The sequence below is a fragment of the Trichoderma virens genome (assembly GCF_000170995.1).
Source record: "Trichoderma virens Gv29-8 chromosome Unknown TRIVIscaffold_6, whole genome shotgun sequence".
Lineage (NCBI taxonomy): Eukaryota > Fungi > Ascomycota > Sordariomycetes > Hypocreales > Hypocreaceae > Trichoderma > Trichoderma virens.
The window spans coordinates 2,341,663-2,362,087 of record NW_014013743.1 but is presented as its reverse complement, the minus strand read 5'-3'; the positions used below and the strand labels follow the sequence as shown (position 1 = coordinate 2,362,087).

The following is a 20,425-nucleotide window of genomic DNA, read 5'->3' as shown; positions in this document are numbered from 1 at the left end:
ATTTGGATTGACCTCAAAGTTTTGACTCTGCCTTCCATTCCGCAATCTCTTGCCCAACGCTGTGAGGATAATCTTCCTGCACGAAATGGCTCCCTGCTCCAAGAAAGATGGTCTTGACATTCTTCATCTGGCCACTCAACCTCTCAAAGTCTTGCTCCCTAATAAATGTCCCAGGCTTCACCCAGAAGAACAGTTTCGGTATCTCCGTCGCAACAAACCAGGCCGTATAATTATTGACCTTTTCTGCCACTTCCATTGGAGTTCCTCCGATGGGAATCTCGTTGGGGAATCTCCATGTTGGCTCACGATCTGCAGGCGTCTGGAATGGTCGGCGGTAATGAGCCATTTCCTCCTCCGTCAGCCCTCGAATGACCCCCATGGGCAGAAGCTTTTCCACAAAGAAGTTCTCGTCAATGATCATTGTGCGTCCGACCTCTGGGGTACGAAACTTGGTGAAGAGGTCTATGAACGTGGGATCTCGAGTGTTCCAGTTATTCAACGCCGCAATCCACTCCATCACCACGATGCCGGCGACGCGATCCTCATGACGACTGGCCCAGTCCAAGCCAAGGGCAGACCCCCAGTCGTGAATAACGAAAGTGATGCGCTCCGTTGGCAGGACAGTATCTAGAAACGCATCGATATAGCGCTGGTGGTCGAAAACCCTATACTCCAGGCCAGCAACTTTGTCTGAATCGCCGAAGCCGATGAGATCGGGGACAATGCAGCGGCTGTCTTTGGCCACATGTGGAAAGATGTTACGCCATAGATATGACGATGTTGGGTTGCCATGCAAGAAAACGGCAACAGATCCGGAAGAAGAAGTGCCAACTTCGACATAGGCCATATGGCTACCAAGAACCTCAACCTTGTTCTTCTCGTACGGGAAGGCTGATGAAATTTCGAGACCCCTGTCGGTAGCCATGATGAAGGACTAACACGAATACAACTGAAAGAGTTTCCTAATCAATAAAAAAGGACGGTAAGCAGAGTAATGTTGAGAAGAGACTGTTGAGCGACTGTGTCAAGCACTTTGTCAACACAACGGTTCTACATAGAGGCGTCCCAACAATCAACCTTATATACATGTTTAACAAGCCTTTACTGAGGTCAGTAATCAACTACGATTTTGGTTGATTACGCACCGCGTCTGAAACTAAGTCAAGTTGTGGCCCATAAATGCTTGGTGTTTACTGATCTATTCTCCTCCCCAGGGTGCTTTACTGCCCAGTTTAGTAATATTAGTATCGATTGCGACGGCATCATTAAAGCCCATGTTCTGCAATCCAAGCGACCATTTGCTCCCAGAGATGAGTAATCAGGCTCTCTCTCGCGAGCTTCGCAATGGCCCGCCTCTAAGAGCTTTGCTTGGGCTGAGCGCATGTATAAAGACGAGACGAGGCTTGTTGTGCGTAACTCACATGCCTGTTCAACTCATCGCTACCCATAATGTCTTCTACTCGGTACTTGACGAGTTCTCCCATGTGCTTGGGCAGACTGCTAACCATTTTCCAGCTCCAACCTTTTGCAAAGCGTCATCGAGGCCCATGGTGGCCGAGAGTACTGGGAGTCAATCCAGTCCCTCAACGTGGAGTTTGAGTTCTCTGGAGTGGCTTTGGACATGAAAGGACATCCTGGACCTCACGACGTCGAATTGGTTGTCAATACAAAGAGTCAAAAAGTTACAATCAAGAGATTTGGCGACTACTACGGCTCATGGACTCCTACGCAAACCGAGGTCGGCAAGCTTGGCTCTGAAGATCCCGTTGATGTTCGCAAGAATCCCAGAGACGTCTTTGACGATTATACCGCGGAAACGAAGTGGGACGTACACAACCTCTTCTGGTTTGTGGGCTACGCATATTGGAACTACTTCAACTTTCCATTCTACCTGGACGCTCCGGAGATCCAAACCGGCGAAGTAGATGGTCCGACGCGGGAGAATGGCGAGAAATGGACTTCATTGGAGGTTGTTTTCCCTGACGGGTATCCTACTCATACCAAGGTTCAGAAGTACGACTTTGATGGCGAATACCGGTTGATGCGGATGCACTATTCTGTGGATGTCATGAAGCGACATGTTCCGTCGTGGCACAATTGTTACAACCACGCTGTTGCTGGGAAGCTTCTTTACCCAACTCTGCGAGTTGTGAGCTCAGCCTCTCCGGGAATGGCATTCTTTTCTCCATTTACTTTGAGGGGGATCAAGATTGAAGTCAATCACATCTAAGCAAATATTCGGCAACATTGCAAGTGAGAATGGCAAAGACAATGGTAGTCAGGCTACGTGTAAGCGGTAGTTATTGTATCAGCATAGATGATGATACTGTGACGGCAGCTGAGACAATACCATAGAGTAACACTGTTTCCGCATGTGGTCAATGAATTAGTTGAACATAAATCCGCTTAGCACCCGTAATGTACACTTAGAGTTCTCACGCAACCGAAAAGCGCCAATCTTGAAGTGTTTGTGATCAAGATTCCCCACGGATCGCATTGCTAAGCACCTTATTACTCAACATGGGGTTTTGGGACTCCGCATTTGGCTTAAAGGGCGTCTTTGTTGACAAAACAGAAATCATTATGTCTACTCATTCTTGGTCAATACAATTAGTTAATCTCTTGGACTGGAATCTGAGGCCGTCTTTGTAAGCGATTGCCCGACATGGTTGTGAAGTTGGTTATGTATTCGGATATATGTGCCGGCTTGCTTGGCAGACAACGGGGTTTCTATTATTAGAGAGAGAAGAATGATTCCACATGCTTCTTCTCCTTCTCCTTCTCCTTCTCTTTCTTTTGGGGTATATTGCCCTCGTTGATCAGTTACGAAACTGCACGGTTCGGTATGTTGCCTGGTGTTTGATACGGCCAGTTATGCTATAATAGACACTATGATGGCTACATACGAGTGATTTCTGGATTACACTTCTGATGTATTAGCGATGGAAACAATCGCTAATGTTTAGGAACAGTAGAAGGTGCCTCGTCTTTCTCCAGTTTCCATTCTGCTTTCCCGTGATACTCTCTACGAAACTATTGAATGGCGCGTGCTGTAAATGAAGACCGACTGTAATACAGCTTTGGAAGATATGAAACAACTATCTTTTCCCAAAGAAGATATTATAGGGATTCTTTTGGCATATTCAGCCATCTGATGGCGAAAAGTACATGTATTATCTGGCCCAGATTCCGTTGTCACTGCGCAGCTTCAAGGCAAAAGACCAGAGCAGGCATACCAGTGCATTTCCAGAGCCCCCTTTCCAAACAATGTCTAGATATAAAAGTCTTCCGAAGAAGAGGAATATTGTAAAACCAAAGGCATAACGAAGGTGGTGGAATCTCGAATGTCGTCAATGAAAGTCGTGGCAAGACTGAGATCTAAGTGCCCGTACAGCAAATTTCCAGAGCAGATAATGTGAGGTCTATATATTCTCTGCTACTGCCGCTACTACCTTCCATCTTGGTCCAATTTTCTATACCAACCAAGCCTATAATGTCTCTCGATGGCTTCAATTCAAGGGATGCTCTTGTGTAGTAGGAATGGGATGGACACTTGTATGAAGCGACAGACGGTTGGAATTGGTGTCTAGTTGGCCATTTTAGTGGACAGCGTAGGCGCTATTGACGCTGTAATCCCTGCGAAGGGCGCTATGACGATAACCTGGGCCTGGTCATTGACATCCATCCCATCAGTATTATGCGTCCACCAGCCTCATTAACCCCGGATACTAGAAAAAGTGCATGTAGCGATAGCTGCAGATACTAGAGAAAGTAGGGATAATAGCGGTACTGGCGATACTAGTAGCAGCTGGAACTTTGCTGATCCCAATGGCAAAATATGCGTCAAGTCCAATCCTCCCAGCAGCCACTAAAGTTACAGTGCATTTCCAGGTCGTGTCATCACTGTGGCGTGTTGGGTAGCGCCAGTGGCTGATGCCTTGACGCCCATCCCGCGTTTTGTGCCATCACATGCATTTCCATGTTGCTTCTACAAACGCGTTCCCTTCTTCTTCCCCAGACCACAAACAGCCGGGGGGGGGGGGGGGGGGGGTTGCAGCCGTCATGGACGAGACGAAGCTGAAGATTATTGAGGAACACCCCATTGGGAATGGCCTCGGTGTCTTCCGCGCCGTGTTCGCATCGATATGCGAATCCCAGGGTCTCGTTTCGTCGGCGGACGCCATCGACCAGTTGGACCAACGATCTCTACAGAGCCTCACTATCAATCTTCTCGCAGCGCTCCTGGTACTCGAGGCGGCCCAGCTTCTTCGCTCTGCTGGCAGAGGCAAATATCTCTTTGACGACATATCAAAATCACTCTCTATCATCCGCTCAGACGACTTCGACTTGGATCGCTTCAAACCTGTCTTCAGAGCCGTCCTCGACGACAATCCCAACGATGTCCTCATTTGGACGCAACTCTCCAACGCCGTCAAAGAAGCAACTCCTCCTCCGCGGCCGACGTGGTCATCTGTGGCAAACACCCCAATCACCCGAAACACGAGCAGCATCCTCAACTCGTCAGAATTACGTCGCGAGGTCGACCAAGTCCTTAGGAAAGAACTTGACCCTCGCGTGGGCATTCGCAAGTTTCGAGAGTCATTCTTTGCATCCGTTCCCAACCTCGACGCAGCGTCCGATGCCGTCTTTCGCAAGTGTTCCGAAGGCGACGAGCCGCTCTTTGGTCAAGAGGGATGGGCAGGATGGCCGGCCGCTGCAGAGGAGAAAGCTGTGGTGGCTTGGCTCGGCGACATTATACCAAAGCTGGAGAGTCTCGCGGTCGATTTCGCTCCCTCCACATTGACTCGACAACGGAAACTGCTGGCACAGCTAAAGACACCTTTGCTGGGATCTACAGGAAAACGCAGCATGGATGTCGGCTTCGTCAACAGCGACTTTACCCATCAGCTAGGCAAACCAAGCAGATACCGCTGGTCGCACATCTTGGTGCCGGGCGAGCTGAAGAGTAATCCAAAGGCCGACGCGCCACCGGTGGCGTGGATCGACCTTGCAACGTATGCGAGAGAGGTGCTGTCAGCTCAGGACTCTCGGCGCTTCGTCTTGGCCTTTTCGTTGTGCGGGTCTCTGATGCGGTTGTGGGAATACGATCGGATAGGGGGGATTGCGTCCGAACAATTCAACATCAACGAACACAAGGGGGGCCTGGAGTTTGTGGCTACAATCCTCGGATTTCTTTGGATGGACGAAGAATGGCTAGGGTTTGACCCTACGATTGTAACCTCTGGCGACGACAAGCGCTTCATAGAGATTGAACGGAACGGTCAGCCAGAGCGCATCATCATCGACGAGGTCATTACACGTGCCCGGTGTGTTGCTGGAAGGGCAACAACTTGTTGGAAGGCGCATCCAGAAGATGATCCGGAGACGGCACTCGTCATCAAGGACTCGTGGCAGTATCCGGAACGAGACGAAGAGGGTGAGATTATCCAGGAGGCCACTGAACGAGGTGCCATCAATGTGTCTCGGTACTATTACCACGAAACTGTACGTATCCGCGGCGTGGATGATGATATTCGAAGCTGCGTTCGCAACGGACTGGATGTTACGGCGGCTACAGAAGAAACGGCAGCTACGGAAGATGTAACACCTACAGAAGATGCGGCGGTTACAGAAGCTACCCCGACTACGGACGATACTTCGGCCACGACAGTGGTAGCAAGAAGGGCATCTACAGGGGCTATTGATGCAACGGCTACAGTCGATGCCACATCTGCAGTCGATTCAGCGGCTACAACAGTGATTGTGAGAAGGGCATCTACACTATCCACAATGGTTGATATGGCGGCTACAGATGATACAGCGGCTACGACGGTGATAGTCAGAAGGGCATCCATAACGTCTACGTCCACGGCTTCTACAATAGCTGCCACGGCTAGCAACCGACGAAGACGTTCAACAGCCCAGCGGAGCAAGAGAACACCCAGAGTGCAGCAGCTCCGTCAAAGTGAGAGCAAAAGTAGCAAAAGCAATAACAGTAGCGATAATAGCGGTAGTAGCGATAGTATCGGTAGTAGCGGCCGGGCCGGTTCGAAGAGAGGATCCAGCGAAGTCAACGAGGCTGACGCACGACCAGCCAAGCGCCATCGCTCAGGATCAAGTAATGCCAATGGCAGCGGCCTCGAGAAAAAGCCGCCCAATCGGGTGCACCGGCGCATCATTGTTCAAGATTACGGGCGGCCAATCTACAAGGCCAGCTCACCGGCAGCGCTTGTGGCTGCTCTAGAGAGCTGTATTCGCGGTCACGAGTCTCTGAGGCAAGCCGGCTTCCTCCATCGAGATGTTTCCGTTAACAACGTCTTGATTGACGAAGACGGCCCCCCCTCCCGAACGGGATTCCTGATAGACCTCGATCTTGCTATAAGAGAGTCGAGGGAAAAGGCATCAGGAGCAAAGGGGAAGACGGGGACAAGAGCGTTCATGGCCATTGGACTATTGTTCGGCGAAGAGCATTGCTTCATGCATGATCTCGAGTCCTTCTTCTGGGTGCTTTTCTGGGTTTGTGTCAACTACGATGGGCCAGACAAAAGCGTCAAGAATAATCCATTTGACAGTTGGAACTACACAAATGACTATGAACTGGCGGGTTCTAAACTCGGGGTAATAACTGATTCTACCGTGTTTTGCAAGCGAGCAAAGGAGACGTTTACGGCATTCTATGAGCCGCTGATTCCGCTGATGGATAGACTGCGAGAGGTGGTGTTTCCAGGCGGGGTGAGATGGAAACGAGCTGACGAGGGGCTGTATTCCTCCATGAGGGAGATTCTGCGGGACGAGAAGGAGTGACGATTACGGAGTCTGATTTGATGTTTTGATGGTTTTAGATTAGCGAGGCGTCTGGGGTGATTTTTGGGATTGGTTACATGTGATATCCGGACGGGTCATGGGAGCGGTTTGGAGCGGGCTGAGAGGTGAGGAATTATTGGATACCAGGGAATGTCTGTCTGCGAGGGTTTAGCGAAGCATGAAGCATGCACAGGCGGTATGTAGAAGGCATTGATTGCTTTGATGGCTCGCAAAAAGATGACAAGTGACGGATTGCTCGCTTCAACTCTCAGCTCAGCCCGGCTCAGCTGCTCGCCTGACTCATTGGCTGGGGCTGGAAGAGGAGGAGGAGAAAGAGGCCATGGATCTGATGGCGATTGGGGAGATGCATTCTGCAAGGGCGTGCGATGCTTGCAGTTGTTTGCTGCAGGGCTCGAGGAGCGTTCTGCGATTTACTCTGGACTAATATACGGATACTTATATACAGTTGCATCGGGAATGGAGACACGACGGGGAGCATGCAGGATATACGGGAGCGCTATAATAACGCTGGACTCGGTATATAGTAGTCCGTAGTCCAGCATTTAAAACCAGGTCTAGCATGATGCTCGGTAGTACAAGTACTCTCTAGGTAGGCAGTCCAACAACCGGTGTGCGAAAGATGCGGCGGCCACAGAGTTGAGGCTATTCCGCTTCCATTCCATGTCGGAGTCCGTGCTCAAGTGGCGGCTTTGCGCGAGGCTTGTCATGTTCTTCCCGTTTGGGCCGGCCACATGCAGAGGGTGGCCATGGCGGCGGCATGGCTTGACGGTAATATTTTAACGCGGCATTCGAGAAAGAAAAGAATCCTGGAACCAACATGCATAATGAATTGACAAGCCCTGGTGCCTGTTGTTGTTGTAGCTGTAGTGGCGTTTGGTACCTTGGACCTGGCAGCTATTGTTCGGCTGTTGGTGCGCAGGTACCTGTACTGCCTTCCTGTTACTCTCGTACTCGTACACCGCTGTCGGCGAGCAAAAAAACGTGGTGCTCGACAACAAGATACAAGTCACTTTTTCTCTCTTCTTCTTCACCACCTCGTCCCAGCAGTGACACGATCCTAGTCCCCCTTCTCTTCCTCTTCACCTCCACTCCCCCCAAAAACCCGGCCATCCATGTCCGCCCCAAGCGAATCGGCATTTCCCCTCAATGCAGCCGTAGCCTCTTCATCTCGTCTCGTCACTTTTGCTCGCCGTCGCAGTCGGCAGTCACAATCGCCTCTGGTCGCTCGCCCCCTTTCAGGGATAAAGATACGCTTGGCCCCCAAGAAGAGTTAAAGCCTGGGACCGGGGTCGTGGCTTTTTTTTTTTTCTTCAGCGTCCACGGCAAGGATTCGCTGAAGAGAACTAGTACCAAGTGGTGCATCTTCCAAGGTTGTTTTTATCGATTTCTTATTTTCCCAAAAGGTTTGTGACTGCCTGCCCTCAAAGTCGCGTCGTGCGAGGCTCCGATCTGATACGATACGATACAGGACCTCCTCCAGAGTTGCATCTGCAGAGGACTTGCATTGCATTTATAATGAACCAGGCCCGCTCCATCTGAGTTGCTAGTCTCCCCTCTTCATCATCGTCTTCTATTCCTTCTCTCCGTCTCACCACCAATTGCCTGAGGAGAAAGAAAGGATCCCCCCCCCTTTCATCATCATCATGGCTACCACAAAGGACGAGGTTGCCGTCGTAGAGGCGCAGCCGCAACACCAGCGCCTATCAACATGGCGATACAACTCGTGCGTTTCACACCTTTGTCTCTGGTTACGCGTATCGGGAATTGCTGACTCGTGTGAACCCCCAGGCCATTCGTTCAAACCATCATCGTCGGCTTCGTGCTGTTCTGTAACCCGGGCACATACCTCGCCATCACCGGCCTGGGCGCCGGAGGCAAGCAGCCCCAGCTGATTGGCATCGTCAACAAGGCAAACGTCGTTCTCTACTGCTTGTTCGGAGCATCTGGCATTCTGGGCGGTAGCATCATCAACAAGATTGGACCGCGATGGGCGCTGATGATTGGTGCCACCGGCTACCCAATGTACGCCGGGTCTCTCTGGTACGTTTACAGACAAAGCTCCTCTTCCAACTCATCAAGATGAACAGAGGCTAATCGTTTCACGTTCGACAGGTGGATTGACAAGGCTCAAGGAAGCTGGTTTGTGGTCTTTGGCGGTGCTTGGCTGGGTCTGTCTGCAGGTCTTCTCTGGTCGACTCAAGGTATGTCTCGTCATTCTCAGCGTTGAAGAAACGGGGCCGTACTCATGCGAATTCAACTTGCTAGGTTACATCACCACTTGCTATCCTACCGAGGCGGAAAAGGGAAAATACATTGCCACCTCCTGGGTTCTCAACGCCATGGGCTCCGTCGTTGGAGCAGGTACGTTTAAACAATCCCCAGCTCGTCTTGAGCACTTGTGACTAACGAGATGCGAAATTCACAGCCATCGTCTTGGGTGTCACCATCAACAACACGTCCGTCTCCGGAGTGCCTTCATCCGTCTACATCATCTTCATCTGCCTCGAGTGCGCCGGTCTCTTGATTGCCGGCCTGCTGCTGGACCCCTCTAAGCTTCGACGCAATGACGGCCGCCCAATTGCTTCCTTCACGCCTCTTCCCTGGTACCAGGAGCTCAAGGCGCTCGGCCTGACCATGCTGGAGCCCAAGATGGCGCTCATCACTCTGTCCATCTACAGCAGCGAGATGTACCTGTCGTTGACGGGAGCCTTTAACGCGTGGTACTTTAACGCCAGAACACGATCCCTAGCCAATGTGAGTATCCTGGTCGATTCCAACTGTCAAGGAGAAAATCCTAACATGTGTGATTCCAGTTCTGCTACTGGATCTTCCAAGTCCTGGGAGCCCTCGCCATTGCCTGGATCTGCGATGCCAAAATCTTTGGATCGCGCCGACGCCGAGCCTTTGCGGCCGGAGCATTCGTGGCCTTTGTCATTGGAGGAACCTGGATTGCCATGATCTCGTTCCTGTCAGTCAACGACATTAACCGAAGCCAGACCCCGCGAGCTGTTGACTGGACCGAGACGAGCAAGTTTGCCGGCCCCTTTGTCATTTACATCCTGTTTGGAGCCTGCTACCCCATCTTCCAAAACTTCCACCACTGGACATACAGTACCTTTTCCAACGAGCCCCATGTTCTGGGACGCTACAGCGGTTACTTTAAGGGATTCCAGGCGTTTGGCACGGCAACGGCCTTTGGAATCGACACTCACGGCGTGCAGTTTATCAGGGAGGCGGGCGCCTACTTTGGCATGATGATTGTGGGATTAGGCCTCACCATGGTTGCCATCTACCTATACACGACGGATACCAAGTACGGACAAGAAGAGGGTGTTGTGATTCCCGAGGCATTTGAGGATGTCGTTGAGGAGCACGAGCACGACCACGACCACGATCATGCCCACGACAAGGCCGTTGACCAGAGCGAGTCGGCGGGCTCACAGAAGGAGTAAAGCGATGTGTTTTTCTCTGTTGTCTACTTTTTTTACGAACGTACAATGAAGCCTTGGGGTCTGGAGCTACTTGTTGGCCTTTTTTCTTTTTTTCACGGAATTTGTTTTAACGATTACACATATACATACTAATGGTTGCATGTCTGACACGGGCATATTATGGAAATGGGAAATATTGGGAAATATTGGGGCATGCTCATAGGTATGAGCTCGATGCCAGTAGCATAAATTGCAAGATTTTGAATACAAATCACAAGATGACAATACCACTGTTGCTACCACTTGCTCTCTCACCACCACTAACTAATCTATGGCTGACAATTTCCTGTCGCAAATAATTACCAAGAAACCAATATTAATTACCTGTATTATTCACAGCATCAGCACAATCACTGCTGTGTCAATGCTTGTAGCCGTCGCACCCGGGCCCGCGGATACCCTCGACGCCCATCCACTCGCCCATTCATTCAATCACATAGACGCCATGCCGTCTCGCATCTTCTCATCACCAACCAACACACGGTCGTAGCTCTGCAACCCACCAACCAACTCTTGGCCCAAGCCCCAAGTCTTGAACAAATCCCGGGCCCCATCCATAAACGAAACGATGCTAGCTTCCCGCGGAACCTAGGAACAATAAATTCAGCAACCATCTGGGATAAAAAATAAAAATAAAAATAAAAATACAAAATAAACCCCCCCCTTCCCCCGGGCTAGACTCCATTCCGCAGCGAAAGCCCCGCGCGGGAATGTCCCCGTCAAAACAAGCTCCCGTTCCCGTTTCTTTTTTCTCGTTAACACAAGTTTGTTGCAGATTTTGTTTTAGCCCGCGATGAAGTTCTGGGAAACCACCCGTTTCGCGACTAAGCTGCCTCCCGGCTTCGCGTGCCGGCATCAAGGGCTATGCCAAAGCGGGCAATATATACGCTAGAAGGGGGGAGGTTACATTTATAACTTGCATTGGATTATTTCGATGTCGTTTGAGCTGTTTTATTCTTTTTTTTTTTTTTTTTTTTTTTTTTTTCCCTTGGAGATGCATGTTGGGCATCCATGGAGGGGGAGCTTTAGGTAGTGTAGATGCCGTTTCGGGAGGGAAAACAACTGAGGGGGTTCGATGAAAAACGCTGGAACGATGGGCTTCAGGCTGAGGGTTTCTGTATCGTATCGTATCATATCGTTATCTTGACAGCCTCGCATCGCATCAATCCAATTCAGCTATTGTCTTCCCTCCTCGCCCCCGTCAAATGCTCCCCTCATAACCAAAGCAACAACACCAACCACAAACTTCCAAACCTCAACACCACCATAAAAAAAAATGTCTGAATCGCAGGACCACATCCGCACCGCAATCTCCCTGCGCGACGCCTCCCTCGACAAGAGCGTGCTCTTCTCGCTGTCGCAAATCACGGCGCTGCCCCAGGATGTGACCTCTGTCCCGCGGTCCAGCGGCCTGCTGTCCGACGCCGAGCTGCAGCTGACGGAGGACTACGATGCCACGGCGCTGCTGGAGATGCTGGCGGCCAGGAAGGTGACGGCCGTGGAGCTGTTGGCGGCGTTTCGCAAGAGGGCGACGATAGCGCAGCAGTGTGTGAGTTTGGGGCATGATGTTGATGTTGTTCTTTATTTCCGTCGATGGAGCTGGATCGAGTCTATTCGCTTTCATCGCCTCTGTTGACTCTGTCGTCGATATCAACACTCTCTTACCCCTCCATTAAACCCCTCCAACCCCTCTCCATATTCTCTCTCCTTCAGCTCTACTTTCCCCATCACTTTTATACTCTCCCTCTCCCTCTCTCCAATCTCTCTCCGTCTCTCTCTCCGTCTCTCTCTCTCTCTCTGTCTCCACTAAATCACCCATCATGCTAAATCATTCCCCAGACAAACTGCCTCACCGAGCTCCTCGCCGAAGCCATCTACGACGCCGAGGCCTGCGACGAGCATCTCGCCCTCACCGGCCGCCTCATCGGCCCCCTCCACGGCATCCCCCTCTCCCTCAAGAACCAGATCGGCGTCGCCTCTCACCTGACAAACGCCGGCTTCGTCACCTGGATCAACAGCACCAGCAAAGATGACGCCGCCATCGTCAAGACCTTCCGCAAGCTGGGCGCCGTCGTCTTTGCCCGCACCAACCAGCCCCAGGCCGGCATGCACCTCGAGACGTCCAACAACATCTACGGCACCACGGTGAACCCGAGAAACCGCCAGCTGACGGCAGGAGGCAGTACCGGTGGCGAGGCAGCGCTGATGGGCATGAATGCGTCGGTGCTGGGCATTGGAGGGGATATCGGGGGCTCCATCAGGGTTCCCGCAGCGTTCAACGGGGTAAGAAAGGGGGGAATTCTGTTCTGTACGATGGTTACCTGCCCTCAGTGATGCTGACATTGTCGTCAACTCATAGCTCTACGGCTTCAAGCCCACTCCCGGTCGGTTCAGCGGCAAGGGAGTCGTCGTCCCAACGCCCGGCCACGACTCCATCGCCGGCACTCTGGGCCCCTTTGCGCGCTCCCTCCGCGACCTCGAGCTCTTCTGCAAGGCCTACTCGTCGACGCTGCCCTGGATCGACGACGTCTCGCTCATCCCCGGCAGCATTCTGTCCTCCTCCATGGGCCGCCAGCTGGACGAGACACGCCCCCTCAAGGTCGGCATCCTGACAGACGACGGCGTCGTATCACCCCTTCCTCCCGTGCGAGCGGCCATGCGCAGGATCGCCGAGAAGCTGGGCCGCGCCATCGACGTCCAGACCGTATCGTTTTCGCCCATGGACCACGCCAAGGGCTGGAGCATCATTGCCGCAAACTACTTTGAGGACGGCGGCGCAAACATCCGCGCCCTCTGCGAAAAGGGCGGCGAGTCCGTCTTGCCCCTGACGGAGTGGATCATCAACGAGTGCCAAAAGAGCCGAAAAGCTGTCGCTTCTTCGCCCGAGGGCCTCAAGGAAGCCCGCGATGCTTTCCGCCAGGAGTACAGCGACCACTGGAACCAGTTCGACGTCGACGTGGTGCTGGCGCCCATCTACCCGAGCGTGGCCGGCCCCCATGGAGCGACGAGATACTGGGGTTACACGGCCATATGGAACCTGCTGCAGTACCCGGCCGTCGCGATGCCGGCGGGCAAGCTGGTGGGCAATGCAACGCCCGCAGAGCTCAGGGAGGAGTACGTGCCCAAGAACGACCTGGAGAAGCACTACTGGGAGATTTACTCTGCGGACGACGCCGAGGGCCTGCCAATTGGCGTGCAGGTCGTGGGCAAGCGGTATCACGAGCGGATGGTGATGCAGGCGGCGCGGGTGATTGAGAAGGCGCTGCTTGGCAAGTGAAGAAGCTGATTGATGGATGGCATTTGGTGTTTTAGAAGCGACATGGAATGGATCAAAGGAATTTGCTGTTGATTTGCTTGAAGAGCAAAACGATGTTATAGATATGTTACATAGATGACCCCTGAAAGAATATCACGAAGGAAAGACTTTATATCAAAGCTAGTAGTAACAAAGATGTACAAACAATAAATATCCGCCCACGTCCATCCCAGTTGCTCATGATTCATCGTCGTCGTCATCTCGTCTCGTCTCTTCTCCTCTATTCCATCCAGATATACATATACACTCAGCCATGGCGTGTATTGTGATATCAACATCAGCTCTATACACTTTACAATCCACAGCTCTACAAACACGTCCTCACCCTTTATTCACACATCGTACCTCATCCATAATTCAGATCCAAGCTTCCTACAGCTTGCTCCCAGGCACCTCGCAACACGCTGCCGCCTGCCCCGTCGCCTCTACCAGCGTCGACTTGTTGACCACCTGCTGCGAGCTCGGCACGTCCAGCGCGGGATTCTTCTCGTGGAACCCGACGGGCTTGAAGTGCACGCTCAGCCGCTCCACGGGCATCACGGGGAAGTCCTCGGGCCGCGGGTTGTGCGTCAGTGCAAAGGTGTGCCAAAACACCACGTCCTGGTTGACGATGTCGTCCCCCCGCGCCGCCCACGTGTCCACGCCCGTGCTCGCGCGGCTCTGGTTGGTAAACTCGCCCGCGGCAAACAGCTCGTCGTCGCGGTGCCGCGTCACCCACACGGCGTGCTCGTGGAAGCGCGCGCGGCGGGCGTTGAAGGAGCGGGGCGACATGAGCATGCGCTGGCTGGCGACGGTCTGCACCTTGTAGGCCACGGGCTTGCGGCTGATGGCGTTGATGACGCCGTCATTGCGGATCTTGAAGACGCGGCCCAGCTCGACGTTTGTGTCGGCGAAGCCCGCCTTGTCCAGCACCGTCGTCTTGGCCACGTAGCCCACGCCATAGGGGTCCTCGACGCCGTGCTCCTGCGGGTCGAGCGGCACGCTGTCCTCGTAGACGACGGTGTTGTTGAAGCCGTCAATCGCCGGGTCGACGCGCAGGTTGAAGATGTGCTGGTGGTACGGCGCCGACACTCCAGGGCCAACAGGCGTCGACCAGGGCACATTGAGCCCGTCCGCATCGTCAATCGGCATCGTCGACAGGATGCCCGTGGCGCGCACCTCGAACTCGATGCCGCCGGCCTGGTCCAGCACCCAGGCGAAGATGTACTCGTAGTTGGAGACGGTGCAGATCATCTGCACCACCAGCTGGCGGTTGCGCACGACCGTCGCCTGGCCGTTGCGGTAGTTTGTGTGCTTGTGCAGAATCCCCGCGTCCTGCTCGTGCAGACACACGACGTTCTGCAGATGCACCGGCCGGCCCTGCGAGTCGATGCGGAAGCCGTCAAAGTACTTGATGTGGCCCAGACAGTCGCACCCGAGGCTGAGCTGGTTGCAGGTGATGCCCAGCCCGACGTCGCCCACGTCAAACGCCTGCTTGCGATGGAACGGCCGGCGCGGGTCTCCGTAGGGCACCGTCATCTCGGAGAGAGCCAGGCGGTAGAAGACGTTGCGGCCGTCGTAGGTGAGGTTGTACAGCACGAGGCCCTCGCGGTAGTTGAAGCCCACGCGGAACCGCCACTTCTGCCAGTTGACGAGTTGCCCGTCGAGCGAGAAGGACGGGCCCTCGGGCTGCTGCACAATCAGCGGCTTGAGGTCCGTCCGCAGCGGCGTCTCCAGCAGCTCGTGCGCGTACTCGACGGCCTTGACGGGCTTCCAGGGCTGCGTCTCGGCGACGGCGTGGTCGCCCCCCGTGGGCAGGTAGTCGATGCGGACGAGCTCCATCGAGTTTGCGTCGATGACGGGCGAGAAGGCACACGGCAGCGAGTAGTGGTTGGACTGCGGATGGGCCACGGGCACGATGAACATGTAGAACTGCACCAGCCGGCGGTTCTCAGCCTCGTCGTCGGTGCCGTAGATCCAGGGGTCGGTGCAGACGGTGACGCCCTCGGGCAGCTGCAGCTTCGCAATCTCGGCAATCACCCGCGGGTGCTGCAGACACACCGTCTCGAGCCCAATCATCTCGTCCACGTCGACGGGGCCCTGGACGTGCTTGGGCAGCTCCTTGAGCGAGACGACGGCCTGGGTGTCGAGGTTGATGACGGCCTTGAGGAAGGCGTGCGTGTCCAGGCGGTGCAGGTAGCTGAAGGCGAGGCGAGGCGGCGGCTTGGGCAGCGGCTGGCCTGTCCGCTCGGCCTCGATGTAGGGGATGACATGCTGCTTGACGGGCTCCTTGATGTCGATGACCTTGAAGCGGAGGTTGACGCCGGGGAGCGCCGCCTTGAGGATGGCTGTGGCGAGGGAGATTTCGTCCGGGCGGATGGGGTCAAAGGGATGAGGCATCTTTGCTGTATAAGTTGGTATACAATGCCTATGAAGGGGGATGCAAGTTGTGTAATGCGTGTACTCCCTTGGTATAAGTGATATAACGGGAGTACACCGAGGAAGCTGGTAGTCTATCAAAGACTATGTGGTGTGTGAGTCGTCACACGGGAATAGTGCCAGTGTCCAGAGTAGTATCCGGAATAAGTAATCTCAATATCAACACACTTGTACTCTGCCACCACCACCAGCAGCAAATCAGTACCCAAGTCGTGTTAACAAGCCGGTAAGCAAGGATTCCCTTCTTTCTGCCTTTTTATTTCTCCAGCCGAGATCCCAAAGCTGACCAGTCAAGTCGACAAAGTTGACAGCTCGCCAGGGTCAAGGCCTCTTCTTATACACTTAACCACAGTAAGCCCATCATCACATTCCGGTTTCCGACAAGCCCTCCATTCCGCCGGCCTATTCGTCACAGTCACTGTAGTATTCCCAATACCCATACCCACAGATACATGATCCATACCTGCCCAACCGCCCGTGGTCCCAGGTATATAATCCAGTCTCTTATCCCGCCCTCTCCGTTGGCTCAAACCAGCAAAACTGCACTAACAAGCCCACGCCAGTGTACAATGTACGCTTCAACTTCCGAATCCGAGGTTCCCCTCTGTCCCCAATCATCGGACTATCTCTTTAGCTCCCCCCCTTGTTCCCTTGTTGAGTTTATCCAAGGTTTGTTAGAAGGGGAACCAACATCCGATCTGTCCATCGGGCCAACCACCATGAAATGCGGAGGTGACCGCCTTAGTTTTCCCTACCTACGCCTTTCCGATTCCTCTTTGGGCCAAAGATACGCGCACTAAAAGGAAAATCGACCCGCTGTGGAGATTCTTCGATGCCTCACTCCTTGTCTGCGAGCACAGTCAGAAAGGAAAAGAAAAGAGACTTCGGAGCCAACTCTAGATCCAGCAACCCTATTTCTTCGGGATAAAATCATCAGCACAAGGGCCCCCCATCATCCCAGCGTGGATCAAGCCATTTATTTTGCCATTGCGTTGGTTGGTTGGTTGGTTGGCTAGCACGTCTTGGTGACTAGTTCGGCTGGGCTGGGCTGGTTCAATTCACATTTAAATAGGACCAAAAGGCCATGGTCCTGTCCGTCCCCATTCTTTTCTTGCTTTTCTCCGAATGATGGGTTTTCTCACAAAATTACTAGTTTTGGTTATACTATACTATAGCTAGGGCGCCATCGTTCCCGTCATGTTTCCCATACCAAGTCAAAATGACACAATCCCACGGCGCGAGAATACCGAAACGACAACGAAAAAACAGGCTAAAGAAGATGAAAAGAGAAAAAGAAATGGGCCAAAAGAAAAGATGACAAAGGAAAATGGAATAAGAAAAGAGAGGAGAAGAAACACATCATTTTAGATTGGAAATACGCCATTTCTTTCGGTCATGGGAGTGTCTCTCTCTGAATGGATGATGGTCTCTCAAACGATCTCTCAATGGGTGATGATCTCTCAGTCGGCGATGGTCTCAATGGGTGATCTCTCAATGGATCATCTCTCAATGGTCTGTCCATTGGTGATGATCTCACAATCGACAATGGTCTCTCAACTGGTCATCATCTCTCAATAGGTGATCTCCCCATTGGGTATGGTCCTCTCCATTGGATATGGTCTCTCAATAGATCATCACTCAATGGATCATCACTCAATGGATCATCTCCCAATGGGTGATCATCTCACAATCGGCAATGGTCTCTCAATTGGTCATCACCTCTCAATCGACCTGGACCTCTCAGCAATCATCACCCCTCATCGAATACTCGTCTCTCCATCATCTCAAGTAATAATGAGATCCCACTTCACCTTGGCCAACAACCCCCGCCAGTCATGAAAGTCTTGCTGTTGCGACTTTCTAATCCACACCTGCTTCAACAACATGCTCGCGCACTTCACATTTCCAAGCCCAATGTGGCTCCCCAACGCTTCCACTCGCAGCAGCGCCTCCTTTGCCTGGTCCTGCCGCTCCGTCTCGCACGCGACAATGAAGAGCAGCGGAAGCAGACCGGCCTCTTCCGGACATCCAAGCGGGACTCGCGCCACCGCCGCCAGACAGTCAGTCAAAGCCTCGGGCTTTTCTACGGGCAAAAGGGCATGCAGGGATGCCCAGTCTATGGGGATGGGGATTGTGGATTGTGATTGCAATTGCAATTGCGTTTGGAAGGACAGCTCCATTGGCATCGGTGGGGAATAAACGGCGCCGTCTCTCTCCCTCTTCTCCAGAATTTCGAGCACGGCATGGATACACGCAATGACGGCACATCGGTACGCCTCAGCAATATGTGACGAGTTTTCAATCGTCGAGGGACCCATGCCCTCAGGAATGGCGAATCGATCCGCACTCCAGCTTCTCCTGGCGAGCAGGTTCAATCTATTGCAGAAAATCAATCAGTCAGTCTGTTGACCAGTCGGTGCGGGGAACCTCGTTGTGGCTGCTTGTTTTTCACGTACATTGCCTCCACTTCCTGTCTCACTTTATACGGTTCGTCCCGTATGTTGATCACGAGGAGGTCGTTGACCCGACCGAGAAGAATGATGAGGCTCTGGGAGAAGCCCATGTACGGGTCGACCGGAAACAGCGCGCCAATCTCAAAGGGCTCGTGCTCAAACTCTTCCTCTCTAACCTGCGGCGAGTACTCGGTGACGCGAGCTATATTTTTATGATACGACATGCTGTGTTTTTTTGGCTGGTTAGCTAAAGAAGAAAAAGAAGAGACAGAGGATGATGAAGGGGATGATGAAGAGGAAGAAAAGAAGAAGAAGCAAGAATGCTTTTTTTGCACTTACAAACTACGGACGTAGGCCAGCGTATTCGACATGGAAGCTGCCTGCTCCGGGTTCAGCGACTGGCACAGAGACTCGATACCACGCAGGTGGAAGCGCCAGTTTTCCACGCCGTCCTTGATAATCTCGTACTTGCAGAGGAAGATGGACGCTAGAATGGCCATCTCGGCCGTGTCTTTGTCCTCGATAATCACCTTCCTCCTGCTCTTGTTCTTTGTGCCGCCATGGCCTTTACTGTTGCTGTTATTGTAGTCACCGCTGCTCTCGCCCTCGACGGGACTTGATTCTCCGCCATCAGTTATCAGCTCTCTTCTTCTGCTAGACCCAGGGCTGCTGGAGCCACCGCTCGAACTATTCGTCACCCGCGGAATCAAGTCCCGCACCGCCGACAGCACGCGGACGTAATACCGCGTCGCCATGGTTGCGTATTCAGACCGGTCGACGTCGTTGGCACTCGCCCGGTGCACGGCGGCCGTGGCACAGATGGCGTCGAGCAGCAGGTTCGACGAGGCGATGCGCGGCAGGATCAGCGACTTGAGCGGGTTGGTGTGGCTGTTTGCGTTGACCAGCACGTTGCTCAGCCGCTCCAGGTAGTACTGCAGGAAGAAGTATTCGCTCGTAGACAGGTAGGAAAAGGCCGACAGCGACGGCATCAGCGGCCCGTCCCGTGAGCCGCCGTCGCGAGTCCGCAGGGCCGTCTGGTGATGCCGCTGGTGCGGTGGTTGTAGCTGAAACTGCGACTCATACTGTGACTGCGACTGCGATGACGACGACGACGACGACGACTGCGAGAGCCTCCGAGCACTCGACGGAATCAGCGCCGAGGAGCCGTCGTGCCACTCGGCCTGTTCGCCGCTCGACTCTGCCGCATCGTCTGCTGTGCTGCCGGAAGACCCCGACGATGTCGATGCCGGGCTCGAGAGATTCGATTCGTCCGGATCTGGCTCTGGGTCGGCGGCGTCTGTCACCGCTCTGGACGGCCGGGAATCGCGAGTCGGTGTAACGACGTTGATGGGACAGAAGATGTCGAACTGCACGCATTCGAGGCCCAGTCGCAGGCATGTCTGACACCTGCCATCGCCAAGCACGTCAGTGGAACAAAGTCTCCAGTAAGGGAAATGAAGCAGCGAGTCATCCCGTAGCCACAAGCCAGGTAAGCCCGTTGTTGGTTCTTTCGGCTAGTCGAGAGTATCTTCGCGTAAAGTGCTTCCAAAAGGACGAGACAAAAAGAAGCAAAACCCACCTCGGCTTTTGGCCATCACCTGTAGTTTTCCAGCGTCAGTCAAAAGTCCACATTCCTCTACGGTATTTGTTTCTATTCTCGTTCTCCGCCGTGTCTCACGCACACGAGCCCCATCCCCATACGCCCCCCAACTCTTCCCGCGACACCCCCAGACGCCCGCTCGGAATAGAATGGCAGATAAAGACTCACACTTCTTTCTCCTCCGCTTGCACGTACTGCATCCCGTGCGGCTCCACGGCGTCTTTCGGACCCGGCGCGCCATTCAGGAAGTGATGTAAAGGATACCCTTTTTTTTTTACTGACTCTCCATGCAGATCGGTTTCCCGAGAACTGTATCCCAAAA

At 53.3% G+C, this 20,425-nt stretch overlaps 7 protein-coding genes across 7 annotated transcripts; 4 read left to right on the top strand and 3 right to left on the bottom strand.

Annotated features, from left to right (window-relative positions):
* Positions 1-13: 13 nt before the first annotated feature.
* On the bottom strand, positions 14-925 carry TRIVIDRAFT_53919 (uncharacterized protein; the record flags this gene model as incomplete). Its single annotated transcript, XM_014101548.1, has 1 exon — positions 14-925. One exon carries the CDS (start codon positions 923-925, stop codon positions 14-16), a length of 912 nt encoding a protein of 303 aa, XP_013957023.1.
* Positions 926-1,449: 524 nt separating this feature from the next.
* On the top strand, positions 1,450-2,230 carry TRIVIDRAFT_60355 (uncharacterized protein; the record flags this gene model as incomplete). The annotated part of the gene is made up of 2 exons (XM_014101547.1): positions 1,450-1,463; positions 1,516-2,230. The coding sequence occupies 2 exons, from the start codon at positions 1,450-1,452 to the stop codon at positions 2,228-2,230; spliced, it is 729 nt and encodes a 242-aa protein (XP_013957022.1).
* Positions 2,231-4,071: 1,841 nt separating this feature from the next.
* Positions 4,072-6,792, top strand: TRIVIDRAFT_133034 (uncharacterized protein; the record flags this gene model as incomplete). The annotated part of the gene is made up of 2 exons (XM_014101546.1): positions 4,072-5,601; positions 5,971-6,792. Coding segments are annotated over 2 exons (2,352 nt in total), but the record flags the coding sequence as incomplete, so codon positions are not given.
* Positions 6,793-8,468: 1,676 nt separating this feature from the next.
* On the top strand, positions 8,469-10,277 carry TRIVIDRAFT_222074 (uncharacterized protein; the record flags this gene model as incomplete). The annotated part of the gene is made up of 6 exons (XM_014101545.1): positions 8,469-8,548; positions 8,614-8,865; positions 8,938-9,026; positions 9,091-9,186; positions 9,251-9,579; positions 9,639-10,277. 6 exons carry the CDS (start codon positions 8,469-8,471, stop codon positions 10,275-10,277), a joined length of 1,485 nt encoding a protein of 494 aa, XP_013957020.1.
* A 1,195-nt stretch (positions 10,278-11,472) lies between these two features.
* TRIVIDRAFT_83814 (uncharacterized protein) lies at positions 11,473-13,803 on the top strand (the record flags this gene model as incomplete). Its single annotated transcript, XM_014101544.1, has 3 exons — positions 11,473-11,865; positions 12,156-12,599; positions 12,676-13,803. The coding sequence occupies 3 exons, from the start codon at positions 11,593-11,595 to the stop codon at positions 13,591-13,593; spliced, it is 1,635 nt and encodes a 544-aa protein (XP_013957019.1).
* A 201-nt stretch (positions 13,804-14,004) lies between these two features.
* On the bottom strand, positions 14,005-16,011 carry TRIVIDRAFT_53922 (uncharacterized protein; the record flags this gene model as incomplete). The annotated part of the gene is made up of 1 exon (XM_014101543.1): positions 14,005-16,011. The coding sequence occupies one exon, from the start codon at positions 16,009-16,011 to the stop codon at positions 14,005-14,007; it is 2,007 nt and encodes a 668-aa protein (XP_013957018.1).
* Positions 16,012-17,189: 1,178 nt separating this feature from the next.
* TRIVIDRAFT_209271 (uncharacterized protein) lies at positions 17,190-20,344 on the bottom strand (the record flags this gene model as incomplete). The annotated part of the gene is made up of 5 exons (XM_014101542.1): positions 17,190-18,426; positions 18,507-18,728; positions 18,843-19,910; positions 20,083-20,101; positions 20,299-20,344. The coding sequence occupies 5 exons, from the start codon at positions 20,342-20,344 to the stop codon at positions 17,835-17,837; spliced, it is 1,947 nt and encodes a 648-aa protein (XP_013957017.1).
* Positions 20,345-20,425: the final 81 nt, after the last annotated feature.